Genomic DNA, 15,175 nt, shown 5'->3' with positions numbered 1-15,175 from the left:
TCTGCATTCTTACAGAAAATTTCAGTAGAAAGCACTCACTTTGCCGGCATAAGAATGAATTAGAGCAATAAATATAATATATGTAAAAAAAAAAAACAACTGTCCCTAATAAAATAACCGTAAAAGTAATATAAATTTAAGTAAAATAAGTAAACTAAAATAGAAAAGCAGTATTGCAAAAAATATTTAAAGCAATATCAGCAGTGATACTGAAAACTAATGATAAGATGATAATGAAATTAATGTTGGAAATGATAAGGAAAAGTAATTAAAAAACATTTGATCACTTTACTTAAAGTATCAATACCACGCTGAAAATACACTACTGTAAGTAAAAGTCCTGCATTCAAAACCTTACTTAAGTAAAAGTATTTCAGTATTATCAATAAAATGTACTGTAAAGTATGAAAACTAAAAAGTACTTATTATGCAAAAGAATAAAATGGCATCTGTCAGTATTTTACCATTATATGATGTTTTTGTGTTAATATTAATGCTGCATTATTATATATGTTGCTTTTTAGTGTTGTATGTTTGAGTGTGAGCCAATTTTAACTACCTCAGATACTGTTGGGTAGTTTAATCTACAGCAATGCATCATGTTCCATGAGATCATCATATGTTTGTAGTGTGACACTTTTTGCTTACTTTAGTCATTCATCACAACAAATTGTAGTATAACAGCTAATTATTGTAAAGAATTCACACTAATTTAAGTACCTTAACTTACCTTAATTAAGCATGTTTTATAATAAGAAATTCAGCTCAGGAAATACAGTGGAAGATCTTTTCATTTACTTAAATACACTGGTGTGATACCTTAGTACAAGTTTGCTTGATTCATTGAAAAAAGCATCAGCTGCTATTGACTGGATACAGCAATACAGTTTGAATCATTATGTTTTTAGATGTGTGTTGCTTCATAAAAACACAGTTTTTTCTTGTATGTGTATAATATTTGTTTGTTAAATGAGAATTCAAACAGCAAGCCTCATTCAAATATATGTGAAATCTTCACAGAGTGGATCTCTCTTCATATTACATGGAAGATGGGTATTTAACTAATGCACTGCATTTAAGTACGATTTTGAGGTTGTACTTGGTGGAAGATGTATTCAGATCTTTAAGTAGATATATCAATACCACACAGTGAAAATAATCCACTACAAGTTTAAGTCCTGCATTCAAAACTGTTTAATAATCTTTTTTTTTTTTTTTTTTATTAGAGGCTAAATTATATATTGGCTAATTTGAATGTATCACATTTCCTATGAGAGTAATCTCACCTAAATGTTATAAAGAAAAATATAAGGAAATTGGATATTTAAATTGCAAATACATATTGTTTGTCATTTCAATATCTGAGTATCCTGAGTACATTTTCCCTTTTAATTTAAATTTTGGGTAAAATTATTCTCCATACATGTCAGCCACAGAGTAAATTGGAAGCTGAAATTGAAAAAAAATGTTTACAAAGCAACGGAAACAAGCCTGTCTTTCAACCGTAAAATGTCTTGCTCAGTATCACTGATCCAAATTATTATAGTTTTGGTTTTACAGTCCACAAGTACTTCAGAGTTTGGTCTCACTCATCAACGCTGTTTTCAGCAGCAACAGGCATCCGTTGCAAAGGGGTCATGTTAAGAAGGGAACCCTAGACCCGCAAAATATCTCGCGAGAAGGAACACTTAAACCATAAGCGTGGCCTCATCAAGTGTCATCAAGTGTTTTTGTCCTTAAACCTAATTTAAAATTTTAACTACCGCCTTATGGCATTATAAAAAAATGTGTAATTAGTAATGTAAACACTGGAGAAACAATGCTTACAAATCTCGCGAGAGTTCGCAAATCTACCGTTCTCTTGTGGGCACGACGTTGGAAAAAGTAAGGTGTACTACCTGCCTGCCACCAAACTGCAGTTAGCGACAAGCAAGCAGATGAAGATGATCAAAGATCTAGCTCAAGACCAAGACTAGGATACTTTCTCACAATTTCTCCCAAAGGAGAGTGAATTGGACTTAAATTCATCAGGTAACCAGAAACACAAGTTGACCAGAAGATGGTAGTGTTGCTCCGTGTCTGTTGGATGTAAACTAAGCTAAGTGTTGTTGGAAGAGATTTGCTAATGTTAGCATGTCAGCTCGTTTTGGAGTTCTGTTGTTCCTAGTGTACAAGAATGTACCAATTCAGATTTTGTCTATTTTATGTCAGGGTGTGTATTAAGTGAAAAAAATACAACTTCCCTCAAGTCCAAAATAGTATTATTTATTAGTTTATTTAGACTAGCTGGCAAACCACCAACTGACCCCAACTGAAGTGCTACTGCAGTTATTGAGCCCAGCAGCTAACTATAGCCTTAGCTGGTCAGGAGGAAATAGCTTCAATGGGTAAGCTAACTAACTACTAGCTAACTAACTTTGTAACTGCAAGAGCCAAATCACCTCTGGTTTTCAGTTTCTACACATATGACAGCTACAATACTTGTAATGTTTAGTATTGAAGTCTTGATTATGCTAGGTATTTCTTTATGTTACCCAACTGTTAAACTGCAACCTGACCAGACCTACTGTATTAATTTCAGAAATTAAATTAAAATCTCTTGAAATAGACGTCTTTCACAGCAACCATTCTGACATTAAATGGGAAGCGAAGCATGGGTGTTGCCAATGATACAAATTAAAGATTTGGTTCCAAGTTTAATTTGCTGATTATGTGACATTTGTTGGGGTCTGTACTAAACAAACATGTTTTCCTTTTATCTGGACAAGATTTTTAGGTCAGGGCATCTCTGCAGCACCACAGAACTTCATTATAATGCTGTTTTCTCACATTTTTCCTTTTTCAAAAAATAGTGATTTGGTTTGGGTTCTGCTGTTTGGATACTGCATTTGGTCATATTGCAATTTTGATAACATTGTGTTTAATTTGCTTGATCTTGCCTGTCTACCTGTGTCAATGTGAATGGTGTAAAGTTGAAAACTACTACACATGCATTGTGCTCTAAGTCTGATTTTGGATCAAAGCTCAGCCATTGCTGCCACTTGGTTTGACTATATTCAATCAACCTCACATCATGTTCATATCAGCTGATTCCTGTTTTCTGAATTACTGAACAAATTTGAGATGTGGGTGGAGATTCAGACGTCCCGAACCAGGCTACCTTTGTGCCATCTTTCTGAGTAATCCCACCTGTTCCTCCAGCATCTGGCTCAAAACAGTCTTGTCTCCTTTACCCAAACTGCTTTCCTGAGCAGTCCAGTTTGTCTCACCAGTCTACTGGCTGTCCTCCCAAGCAGACACGTTGTTCAGCCTCAACCTGCTTCCCCATTTTGACCTCCCAGTTTATGATATTCCTCATTGCTCATGTAGACAACCCTGCTATTATGTCCTTGCTGTACTCTGATTTGTCATTTTTCCTGTGTTGAACCTTGTGTCTTGATCTTGTCAAGTCTTCTAATTCCAGGCTTCAAATTTCCACCACTATCACTGCCTCTGCCTCTTTGTCCTCTCCTATTCTTTGTGCATATTGTGTAAAGCACTTTCTGCAAAGGTTTTACAACAGTTTTGTTTTGTTTTTTTGCTTCATTTAAATAGAAAAATAGCTACAGGTTGGAATTTAACCCAGGTCGCTTGGGGTGCATGCTCTACCAAATGCAAATGTGGGATAAACAAGTCTAAAATAAACAGCCTCACAAACATATCCAATTGACCCCCATGCATGCTCGCTAGGACTGAACAATCAATCGAAATATTACTGAAACCGTAATACATCCAAGTGCAATATCCTGATCACAAGAACTGTGATTTTTTTGGCAAAGGTAGAATGTGTCACAACGTACCATTATAAAGGAAGCACTGGGGTGCTACAGAGATGCACCAGCTTACAAATCTTATTCTCCAGGTGTAAGGAAACACTCTTGTTTGATACAGACCACAGTAAATGAATGAAATGCAAAAATTGCCATTCTTCCCAAAATTGTGACTCAAATTTCAATTGCAATACCTGTCAAAATAATTGCAATATGATTTTTTCTTTTGCATATGACTCAGGCCCAACACTTGCCAATGGATAAACTGAAGAAGCAAAATTCCATCTTAATTTTTCAGATGCACATTGGATCCTACCTGTCCACTACATGCCCTTAAGTGAGTTTTCCTTCTTTGTTGTTTGCCTGACTGCTCTTGTTTTCTGCCGCCTGACTGCTCTTGTTTTCTGCCACCTGCCTGCACACCTGTTGTTCCATTAGGTCCACTGTAAATATAATAGGCAGTTTTCCAATTCCATTTACTAGATTGTCTATTTTGCCTTATTGGCATAGAAATGATAATGCTGGATAGTGCATTCTAACAGGTGTTTGTGGAGGCATGTAACAGGACTCCATTTTAGGTCAACTTCTTATATCAGATCATACAGTACAGTAATTATTGAAACTACATTTATTTCTGTGGTTTCCAAAACATCCTGATTTATTTCTCTGACGCCTGGCACATTGCTAGTCAGGCACAGAGGACCGAATATTCTTGTGAAAACATAAATCTTAAGGTGGAGTAGACAGTTTATTTCTGGTGTCATTGGACAAAAGTTCCAGAGGTTTGGGGGAAAAAAATGACTTCTGCTCCTCCTCTTGGCTCTGGTTTCAGGCTTTAGAAAATCTAGCCTTTGATGAGAGACTTTGGCCAATTACAGGTTGGTAAGATAGTTGATGGTTGAGTCTCATTCCCAAAACATCTGTATTTAACGAGCTGTGAATGAGACTCAACAGTCAACTATCTTTCTCCAGAATCGCTTACTTCACCTTTAACTATAACACTAAGTTCCTTAAAAAATCAAATCTTTATTTAGATAAGATATATTGTATGTACAGTGCATGCTTAGGGGCCAGAATGACGTATTAGTGGACCCCGTGGCAACAAGTCGCTATTGGGGCACACACACAGCACAGTGCATGTATCAGCTTCATACTGAGAGACCCAGAAGTAAACCACTCCTCCCCCTGGAATAATACCTGTGTGTCATTTTGTGCAAATATAATTCAGAACTACTTTATTTAGAAATATGTACCATGTAAGCACAATTAGCCTGAAACAACAGCCTGAAATAATATGTACTTGTTTTGGAAAAAATACCCCCTGTGATATATTATTATAAACAGTGGTGGACAAAGTACTCAACCCCAGTACTTGAGTCAAAGTATAGATACTCCTGGTCAAATATTACTCAACTACAAGTGAAAGTTGCTCAGTCAAAATTTTACTTGAGTTAAAGTACTAGAGTACTTGGTTTTAAAAATACTTAAGTATTCAGAAGTACACGTTTATAAAAATACTTAAGTATTTAAAAGTACAAATTACAAAGTACATTTTCTAATATCAATACATGCTGTATTGTTTTCATGATGCATTTACAGAAGCTTGTAACTCTCTGAAACCATCTAATGATGCACTGACCTGCTTGTAGAACCACTCTGCTACACAAAGCCTATAGAAACACCTATAAACACTTCAGCATAGAAATACAATCAAAACCAAAAAGGACAGCTGTTGTCATGTTCTGATGTAACTGTATTAAAATCACCACATAAAATTAGATTGAAGCTAACTGTAAGGAGTTCTCCAAGTCTGTTAAATAACTGAGATTTCTTTCTGTCTTCAGAGGCAGTATGTATACATGAATTATGTGGTATTTTTCACCCCGATAAAAACAATCCAACTTTAAAAGCTACCTGGAACAATTAATAATTATAATAACATCTTGAGATTTCATTTTGTCTTTCTCCTGCTGTCACCATTACTGCTTTTTGTTTGAATGACAGAGGGAGAACTTGCTTGTTCTTGTTACAGAGCGCCTGGATGATGTATTTCCACTTTTACATCAATCCAGAGGAGCTACTGTGATTGGTTTTCTTTTGTGAGGAGAGCACAGCATGTGACCAACTGCATTTTAGAAAAGAAAAACACCAACAGCTGACTTCAAAGCTCAGTCGAAAAGTAACAACAACCTTCCTAGAAATGTAGTGGAGTCAAAAGTACAATATTTGTTTTTGAAATGTAGTGGAGTGAAAGTAATACATTTCCAGAAAAACAAATACTCAAGTAAAGTACAGATACTCAAAAATGTACTTAAGTACAGTACTCAAGTAAATGTACTTTGTTACTGTCCACCACTGATTATAAATGACCTTAATAGCTTGTCAATACTGATGCATCAATGTTTTAGGAGCACATTAGGCTACTGTTGTAGCTAATCAAGGGAGGTAAATCTAACTACTTTATATACAGTGAAGTTGTTTAGTCGAGTGGTTCCCAGTGTAAGAGTTGTGCCTCCCCAAAAGGTCATAGAATAGGTTAAAGAATAAAAGGATTAATGGAAGAGGAAAGAATAGCCAACAAACATGTATGTTAATTTCTTTGGCTGTTATTTGATATGGGATATATGTATAATTTTACCTCTCTGTGCCTCAGTTATTTAAATTATACAATCTGAGAAGTTTGTGGGAAATGGAAAATGTGTCTTATAGACACCTTAAAGTTGTCAAATGAAGCTGAATGGAGGTTCTTTTTGTTGTTTTTGACGTTTTTGCGTCACAAGCTAGGATAGTAACACTATTTGTTGTACTTTATAAGCTTAACGTGTTGTTTCAGGTTTTCATCTGTAAAGTAACAAGGTCCTCCAGCTGTTAATGTAATAGAGTAAAAAAGGACAATATTTCTCTCCGAAATGTAGTGATAAGTATTAAACAGGAGAAAATCGAAATACCCAATCATAGAACAAGAACTACGAAATTGTACTTAAGTAAATGTACTTAGATACTTTACACCACTGTCAACCACTTTCCACACATCATATTTGCTGTATGCCAGTCTTCTTATAAGGTTTATGAACTGTGATGAGAACATAAAAATGAAGCTGACTTTAACCTCGTCCACATCATTTTTTCCCCGTGGGAGCGTGCTGGAGCTCACAGCTGGTGGTGTTTGACCGGCCGGGCTCACCGCAGACACAGCTTCACCTCTAGAGGGAGTGCCGAGTTACTAAAAGTGGGAATGAGAGAGTGGTGTGAGCAACGGCGCGCCTGGGCTGAGGAGAGCTGCGTCAAACACCACACAGTTACACAGCACAACACCGGAACTCAGTGGTATATTATTTCAAAATAAAAGCACACAAACTAAGGACCAGTGTAACAAACCATGGTCGGTGGTGTCATTATTGGTTAAGTCCTGTTGTAACACAAAAATATAAAGATTTTTACATTATATGGCTGTGGAGAGTAAACTTGTGCTCCTAGTTTTGTCTATTTTTTGTCTATGAATTAGTGATAATAAATGACGAATGATGTCATACAGTTTAATTCACTTTTATAAGTAAAATATATACATAAATCATCACTTTTCTGAAAACACATAAAACAGTTTCTGGTGGCAAAATATTTATTTCCAACTGGTATGGAGTAATACCTGTCTGTAAACCCCATATTCAAAATTAAGTAAACAGACATTATGTAATAAATGATACACATGAATACACATGAACAGAGACAGTATATACAACGTATGATATAACAATGAAATTGTTATAGCCCAATCCAATAAGAAAAATTTAATTTTTGGTCTTATTTGATATTTTTGTATTCCAGCATTTTTCCAAAATATGATTTCTCCAAAGTGTGTTTATTTCAACCACCAGTGTATAAAAAATTACAGTTAATTGTTTTATATGGGGTGATGTGCTTGACTATTTCTTAGCTTAGGGCAGTTGTCAGACAACCTACAAAGCCTTCAGGAAGTTACTGGTCCTGGCAAAAAATAGTCCAACACAAAACCACCTGTAAAATGTCAAATTGTAGTTTTTACTCTTGGTTTGTGGCTAGCTGTGTGCCCCCATTTCAAGTCTTTGTGCTAAGCTAAGCTAATCAGCTGCTGGTTGTAGCCTTATATTTAACGGACAGACATAAAAGTATTAAAGTAGGCCAATCCAAACCTCTTCATGAATTTAGCATGTATAGTTTTTCTTTGGTTTTTGGCCAGCTGTTTCCACCCTGCTTCCAGTTTTTGCACTAAGCTTATTTCCTGCTGGCTGTAGCCTTATGATAATAGACATATATGACATTATTGATTGTGTTATTTAACTATTTAAGTAACTGTTTCAGTGTATGGATACTGTGTGAGCAGATTGTAACATAACTTAAAAAATTTGACCTTCCCCAGCTTTCTAGGTTGCTATATATTCACCAGTGGAATTATTTCTATGTTCATTTTTTTTTCTGAGAAAAGGATGTGACTGTTATGCATCCTGCCAAATAACTTGACTCTGTTAATCTCTCCTGCAGGGCCAACAGTATGCATAGCTCTCTAAAGTTTGCTTAGAAATTGAGTCCACTACCATCAACACAAGCCCTCAACATAAGCCTAACTTAACTAACCTCATCAATTAACATGATGCCAGTCAATCATCTTTAGTCTCATGTACGTCACATCAGTGTTTTGGTCAGTGTCCAGGATGCTTGCTGACACCTATGGAGTTCTAGTCTAGCTACCAGACAATCAAAAGAGCTATGTGGAGTACAACCATTAACAAAACTACACCCCTTACATGATGAAATGATGCTTTCACCCCATTCTCCTCAGTTAGTAAGCAGACAACTTCTGCATGTCACTGCCCAAATGTGAATGGCTGCCCTAAAGACTTAGGATAGATTCCTCAATGGCGATTATGTTTTAAACTCTGTAATTGTTTACACCAAGTTTTAGCAACGAAAGGCGGGAGATTGTCCTCAGTCACTGAATGAAGCATTTAGGTACCGACTTTTGAGTCTAAGGGAGTTCAAGTGCAAGCAACATGATGCTGACTGCAGTTTACTTAGCGACCAGAGGTGTCATTAATAATGAGGATTTTCTGAAAATTCCACATAGTTCTTTTAAAGGATGTGAATGCTGCCTTCTGTGCTGCTGGTTTCAGGGCTTTTAATTTGATACTAATAACCGGAAGTGCGATATTTGTATTTCCTCCGCCTTGACAGTGGTGCTTGGAGCCGAGAGGGTCAGGGGGAGGAGAGGAAAGGGAGTGGAGCGAGAAGACGACAGGAGGAGATCCACCACAGGGTGACCAATTTAACCGGACCATCCTTGGACAGCTGGGCTACAAATGGTCCTCCACCCTGGCCGCTCCGCCCGACAACCACACCGAATCGGATTGTCTGCTGCTGCGGTCCTGTCGGGGAACAGAAACAGAAGATGATCACGGTGAGTCCGTCTTTTTCTGACTGTAACTGCTGCTGCTGCTGCTGCACACTGCAGGCCGACATATATAATATATGTTCTCCTGTCACACAAACGTCTCAAACGCTGTTGCATTGAGCCGTGGACGCCTCTGCCACCTCTCTGTCAATACACCATTTCAGCCCGGGTGAATGACAGAGCTGGCGACAGTTGCTGTAAGGCCTTCACACTGGTGCTGCTGGTGGTGGCGGCGGCGGCAAAGGATACACGGTCAGTGCATGTTTTCCACAGGCGGACAATAAATAACAACATTAATGTGTGCGTGCGTGTGTGTGTGTGTGTGTGTGGGGGGGGGGGGGGGGGGGCTGCAACACAGTGCGTTTATGTGTCTTATTATTACAGCTGACAGTACTGAGAGGGGTGTTAATAGGCTGCATTCAGAGGCTGCATATGATGCTCATAATCATCCATATATGATCATTTCTAATAACAACTTTAAACTTAAACACCTCTATTTAATATCACTATTTATTATCACTGTAGGCACACATGGAGTGTATATATGACGGGTTTTGGAGCATAATCCACTGCCAGTCCTCCATCCTCTGACTGATGCTGAGGAATGTGTGCAGCAGCAATAACGTGTTTATATCTGTTTATTTACCCAAGACTCATGTTTGTCAATACACTAATCCTGCCGGCTATTGCTTTGCTGCAGACCGAAGTACATTTGCATAAAAATAAATCACCCTACAGAGGCGTGTTTGTGTCTTTACTTGGACTGCCGGACGCAGCGGAATGGTTTTATGGTCCCCGCTATGGTTGTCACATAGGCCACGGTGTTATGTAACAAGAAGCCTACGCTGTTTGAATGCGGGCCCTCACACACGGCCTGCCTGCCTGCCTGAGCATGGCATTTATACACCAGATCGCGAACATATCATCCGCACATGATCAAAAGAGAGGGCCGCGGAAGAATGCAAAAAAATGACCACTGATTTCCTCTAATTGTTTGATCTTTTTTTTTTTTTTGCATCTGTATCATCTGGATGAGCCACAGAGAGGGATGCATGCAGCTTCGGACTGGTCAAACTGGAACAAGCCCACAATGAATGACTTTATGCTCACTGTTTGTGCGGCTGTAACGCCAGTGAGTGTAGCGGCTGTCCGGTTGAAAATGTCCCCTAGGAATAGTCAGTCACCCCCGCCTTCCCTTCTCCGCTTCCCCGCTTCTTCCCCTCCCCTCTCCTCACGCTAGTGGGGGAAACCGGAGAGTACAGCCAAGCAGCACCATGCAAACACACACGCACTCGCACCAAGCGACTGGCAACACACACCGCGACGTTTGCAAATGGGTACAAGCTGGTCGACCTTGTGCAGGGGAGTGAGGGACGCAGCCGGGGAGGAGGTGGAGGGGAGGAGGTGTGTACGTGAGGAGAGGGGAGGGGGGGCTGGTTCTCCTTGAATCTTGTCGATCCGCTACGGCTTGGACGTGCCAGAGAAGGCGCATGCAGGCAAGATATAGCGAGGAAATGCTATTTTTGCTTCAGCAACACAGCATGCGTCCTCTCCCGTGAAAATGCTGGTGGAGGAGGAGACGGCGGCAGCAGCGGCAGAAGCGGCGGCTGCGTTGCGTTTGCGCGTCTCTCCGCACTGTGTGGAGCTCAGGGCGTCTGGAGGCCTGGTAAGATCAGCTGGTAGCACTTGCTGAGGCATATGTGGACGTTTTATAATACAATCAGGACAAATGAATACACTACTATACAATTATTATATGACCTATTGTTATGTTGTCAGGTTATTATAGTAATATTAGGGATATAAATACTATAAAATGTGACCAGGTCAGCAAAAAAACAACAATTGTATATCAAAGAAATGGCCACTTACAATCCCTAGAGACCATTAGATCAATAATTTGTCTGGAATATAACCACAATATACCCAATTCAGTATCACACATTTAAAATCTGGGGTTCTCACAGGTGCTGGTAATCCTTGAAACCAAAAGTTCTTGGATTTTGATATAAGTGCTTGAAATTGCTTGAAATGATAATTGCATTACTTTCATAATAAGTCACTCTCTGACTGAATTGTTTACGTTTCAGATAAAGAAGTAAAACAAGTCAGAGAGAGCCTGATTGCTTTTGCCTTTTGCACAAAGTGAAGACGACGAGTTTTATTGAAATTTAAGTTATTTATCAAGTGATTGTGCAATTGTTTGATATTGGTTCAGCAAGGTTATATAGGATGCCAAGTCTATTTACAGACAGGTGACAGATTTTAAACATTTTAAACATTTGTTTTCCTTTGCCACCCTTCTGTAGGATCATGACCTATAATTTTAGTTGTTTATAGCACAAAAAATGAAATGGAGCCTAATCATTTTGAGCGTATATAAATGTGTAATTTACCACAGCTGTAAGGTGGTGGAAAAGCTTGAAATGCCCCTTGAAAATGCTTTAAAAATGCATGAATTTGACTTTGGAAAAAAGAGAAGGAACCCTGTAATCTGTATTCTTCGTTGTGTGGAACTTGAATCATTTGAATTATTCTCTGCTGAATTAACATGAACGCAGGCATTGTTGTGACAGTAAAACCAGCAACCCAGCTTGACAGAATAAAAATAACTGATAACAGAAGCAAGACAAAACTATATTTAAAGGTCCAGTGTATGAGATTTATGGGGATTTCTTGGTAGATTATGACAGAAATGGAATCTAATATTCACAAGCATGTTTTTATTAATGTATATACTCCTGAAAATAAAAATCATTGTGTTTTCACACTAAGCTGTTTATATGTACAGAGGGTGCAGGTCCTCTTCCACGGAGGCCACACCGTGTTGCATCGCCATGTTTCTACAGTAACTCAGAATGGACAAACCAGGCACTGGCTTTAGATTGGGCTTTTCACATTTATGCGAGTCTTGTGGCTTCTGTTTTTCTCCTTTTCACTTGGAAGGGCACAGTGAGAAGGTGTTTACAATCTGCAGGCTCACTACTGGATGCCACTAAATGCTACACACTGGTCCTTAAATGTGGATCGGTCACATTTGATTGATATCCAGTCCAATTAATAAGGGCAGTATCGACTTATATATGAATAAATGAATGTCGCACACCCAAATGTGCCCAGAACACATAGGCTCACAAGACACTACTTACTATATGTTACACATGCAGTGGCAAGAGATAACAAAGAATATCCATGCGTCTCAAAACATTGTGTATCATGGCATATAAACTTAACAAATTAAACATACAGCACTATCATTGATGGGACACTGAAGTCAAATACTTTTTATTTGATTAGTCGACATTATCTGTTATGTCAAACGGACAGGGATGTTAAAAAAATATAGGTCCTTCTATGGCGCTCACAGGACATCTTTACATATAAATTTCCCTCAGACACATATAATAACACGTATGTCTGTGGTATATATTAAAGATGACCTGGAAAAACAGGAAACAGGAGGTATGCCCAGGCTATTTGTAACCTTCGAGTTTCCAAAAGCTGAATTCCAAAGATAACAGGAAGATGCAAAGGTCTGGAAAGGAATAAAAGCCCTCAGTGGATGAATGTCGTGATTTATCTGAATGTAAAAATACAGTCATTGTTGAGAAAAGAAAGAAGTACATGCCAAAGTACTAATAATCATCTGTAGATGTTTAAATTTATGTTATTATTGCAAGAAGATAAACCCAAGGGTAGTAGGTAAACTAGGAGTAATGTCCTGCCTCTTAAATGACCTACTTTGTGATATGGATTTTGGTCATTTACCATTGCATTGCTGCTCTGTTTTATGTTTGTATTCCGTACAATGGTGTGTGGTCTATGATAAATAAAATCTGAATCTGAAATCTGAATTAGGGCTGCACAATATGGCTACAGGACGTCTTTATGATGCTGTTTTGTCCCACATTTTCCTTTATCAAAAAATTGCAGTGTTCTGCGATTTGGATATTGCACTTGGCCATTTTGTGATTTTGATAATGTTTTGATGAATTATGCTGCCCTAATCTGAATCTAAGCCAGTTTTCAGGTTGACTGACCATGACTGGTGACCAACATCAGCATCAGATATATCAGATTCTGTGTCAGTCAGATTTACATGTAACTGCACAACTGTTCATGTCATGCACATGGAGACACAGAGGGTAACAGAGTGATTTTCAACAGCGCTTTTCACAGCCACACAGCTGTACATGCTAGCATGTCGTTGCCATTAAGAGATTTCAAGAGCAGGATAAAGAGAAGCATTAGGGAAAGAAGAGAGGGACAAATAGAGGAGAGGACATGAGTAGAGAGGGCAAGAGCAAGGTGGAGAGTCAGAGAGAAAAGAGCAAAAGAGGACAAGGCCTGGCAGTAATCTGGAGCACTTTTTAGAGGATGTAAAACTTATTTAAGAGAAACATGCAATTAAATTTTCCATTAAAGGAAAGTTTTGTGTATGCTGTCAATTATAGTTCTTAGAAACAAAGAAAATTGGAATTGGAAGGTCAGACTTTTAAAAAATTGGAATTGTCCCAAAAAATGCAATCATTGCATCTTTAATACATATATTGTATTATGCTAAAAGTGAAGTCTTTGTAGCTTGATTTTCTAGTAATTTCTAAATAATATTTGTTTCAGTGCTGCAGGGCCCACAGATCCTGTCATGCTGTGTCTCCCATTACTGTCCTGATATTTGTCTTGACAGTGTCCTGTTGTCCAGTGGCATTTATCTGTATTTATTACTCGTCTTTTATCATTGATTGTGATAATAAACAGAGCTCAAAGGAGTCGTTCGTTTATCTTCAGCCCAGCTGACTCCAAAATGCTGTTGTGTGTTTATACCAGAGGGTGTGTTTTTGCACCAGGGTCAAATTGAGCCAGTTCTGGTTCACCTTAAAAAACCGAGCCATCGAGCTATTTTGGGTCCTATCCTCCCCCCTTCTCCTCCCTCCTCCTCCTCTCCCATAATGTTGGAAGTAGCTTGTTCTTCTCCTCTGAATCTGTCTCAGTTTTCAGACATGAGGCGAAACCTCGAGTGTGTCTGGTAATCCAGGAAATGAGATTCATGTGCATTTAACAGATGATGATGTATTTTATTCCCTGTCAGTTTTTTTTTTGATGAAGGGGATCTTTGCTAACAAGGTATTCAAAGAGCTAAATATGAGTCAGACCTATTCATTAATATGAATATTAGCATCAACGACAGACTATCCACTATCATGATCTGATGTGTCTCACTTGATATACTCACTGCTTAAATTTCAGCCATGACACCACCCTCACAGATCTATTTGTGCACTGGCTTTTCCTGTTTGTCACTCTACAGTCTGCATGTGTTTGATTTTTCCTGTAGACCCAGCAAAAGCCGTGGAGATAGGCCTGGCAGCGGAGACTGGTCTTCTCATTAACCTTGGTCTCTGATCACTGGCTCTGGCACAAACATCTGGAGCTTTTGCGAAGCGACTGGTGCACCTTTTGACCCCGTCCAGTCCTGTGGCCCTGCGGTGTGGCCTCTACAGACCCCTCCTCACTTCTTCAAAATTTTGTCCACGGGGATAAATGAGTGATCCGGCTGCAAGGGACAGGGCTGGGACATGTACCAGAACCCCAACAGGTAAATGAGCAACTCCTACAGATGTACAGAGGAGGAAATGGTCCTCCCACATCGGATTAGTGCTGCAACTCTTATCAATCTTTCACCTGTTCCTGTACGACAGTATCAGTTTTGATGACAAATTTTGATTATGTTTCAGTCAGTTTAGACTTTTGACTAAAATGGCAATTGGTTTTAGACGTATTCTAATCCTCAATATTGTTTAAGTTTTAGTCCAGTTTTAGTTGATTAAATGTCCCAAGATTTTAGTCGACTAAATCTACAGTATATTAAGTCGACTAAAATCTAGACTAACAGGTTTAATTAAAGTTTAATATATTATTTAAACATTTCTTTAGAATTTCT

General features: G+C 38.5%; 1 protein-coding gene across 3 annotated transcripts in view; it reads left to right on the top strand.

The window, feature by feature from the left end:
* Window positions 1-9,008: 9,008 nt before the first annotated feature.
* LOC146324974 (adenylate cyclase type 6-like) overlaps window positions 9,009-15,175 on the top strand; it is a 50,559-nt gene continuing 44,392 nt past the window's right edge. The window contains exons 1-2 of one of the 3 annotated variants that reach the window (XM_084720653.1): window positions 9,009-9,240; window positions 14,570-14,830. In XM_084720653.1, coding sequence (XP_084576779.1) covers window positions 14,811-14,830 — 20 coding nt within the window. In that variant the 5' untranslated portion in view covers window positions 9,009-9,240; window positions 14,570-14,810. Of the gene's footprint in view, window positions 9,241-9,348; window positions 9,487-10,702; window positions 10,901-14,569; window positions 14,831-15,175 lie in introns of those variants that run through there. The other 2 variants (XM_084720656.1, XM_084720654.1) reach the window with 2 other exon arrangements.

Source organism: Lutjanus erythropterus, chromosome 6 (genome assembly GCF_056507025.1).
Source record: "Lutjanus erythropterus isolate fLutEry1 chromosome 6, fLutEry1.hap2, whole genome shotgun sequence".
Lineage (NCBI taxonomy): Eukaryota > Metazoa > Chordata > Actinopteri > Lutjaniformes > Lutjanidae > Lutjanus > Lutjanus erythropterus.
The sequence above is the reverse complement of the archived record's forward strand: the minus strand, read 5'-3'. Positions and strand labels throughout refer to the sequence as shown.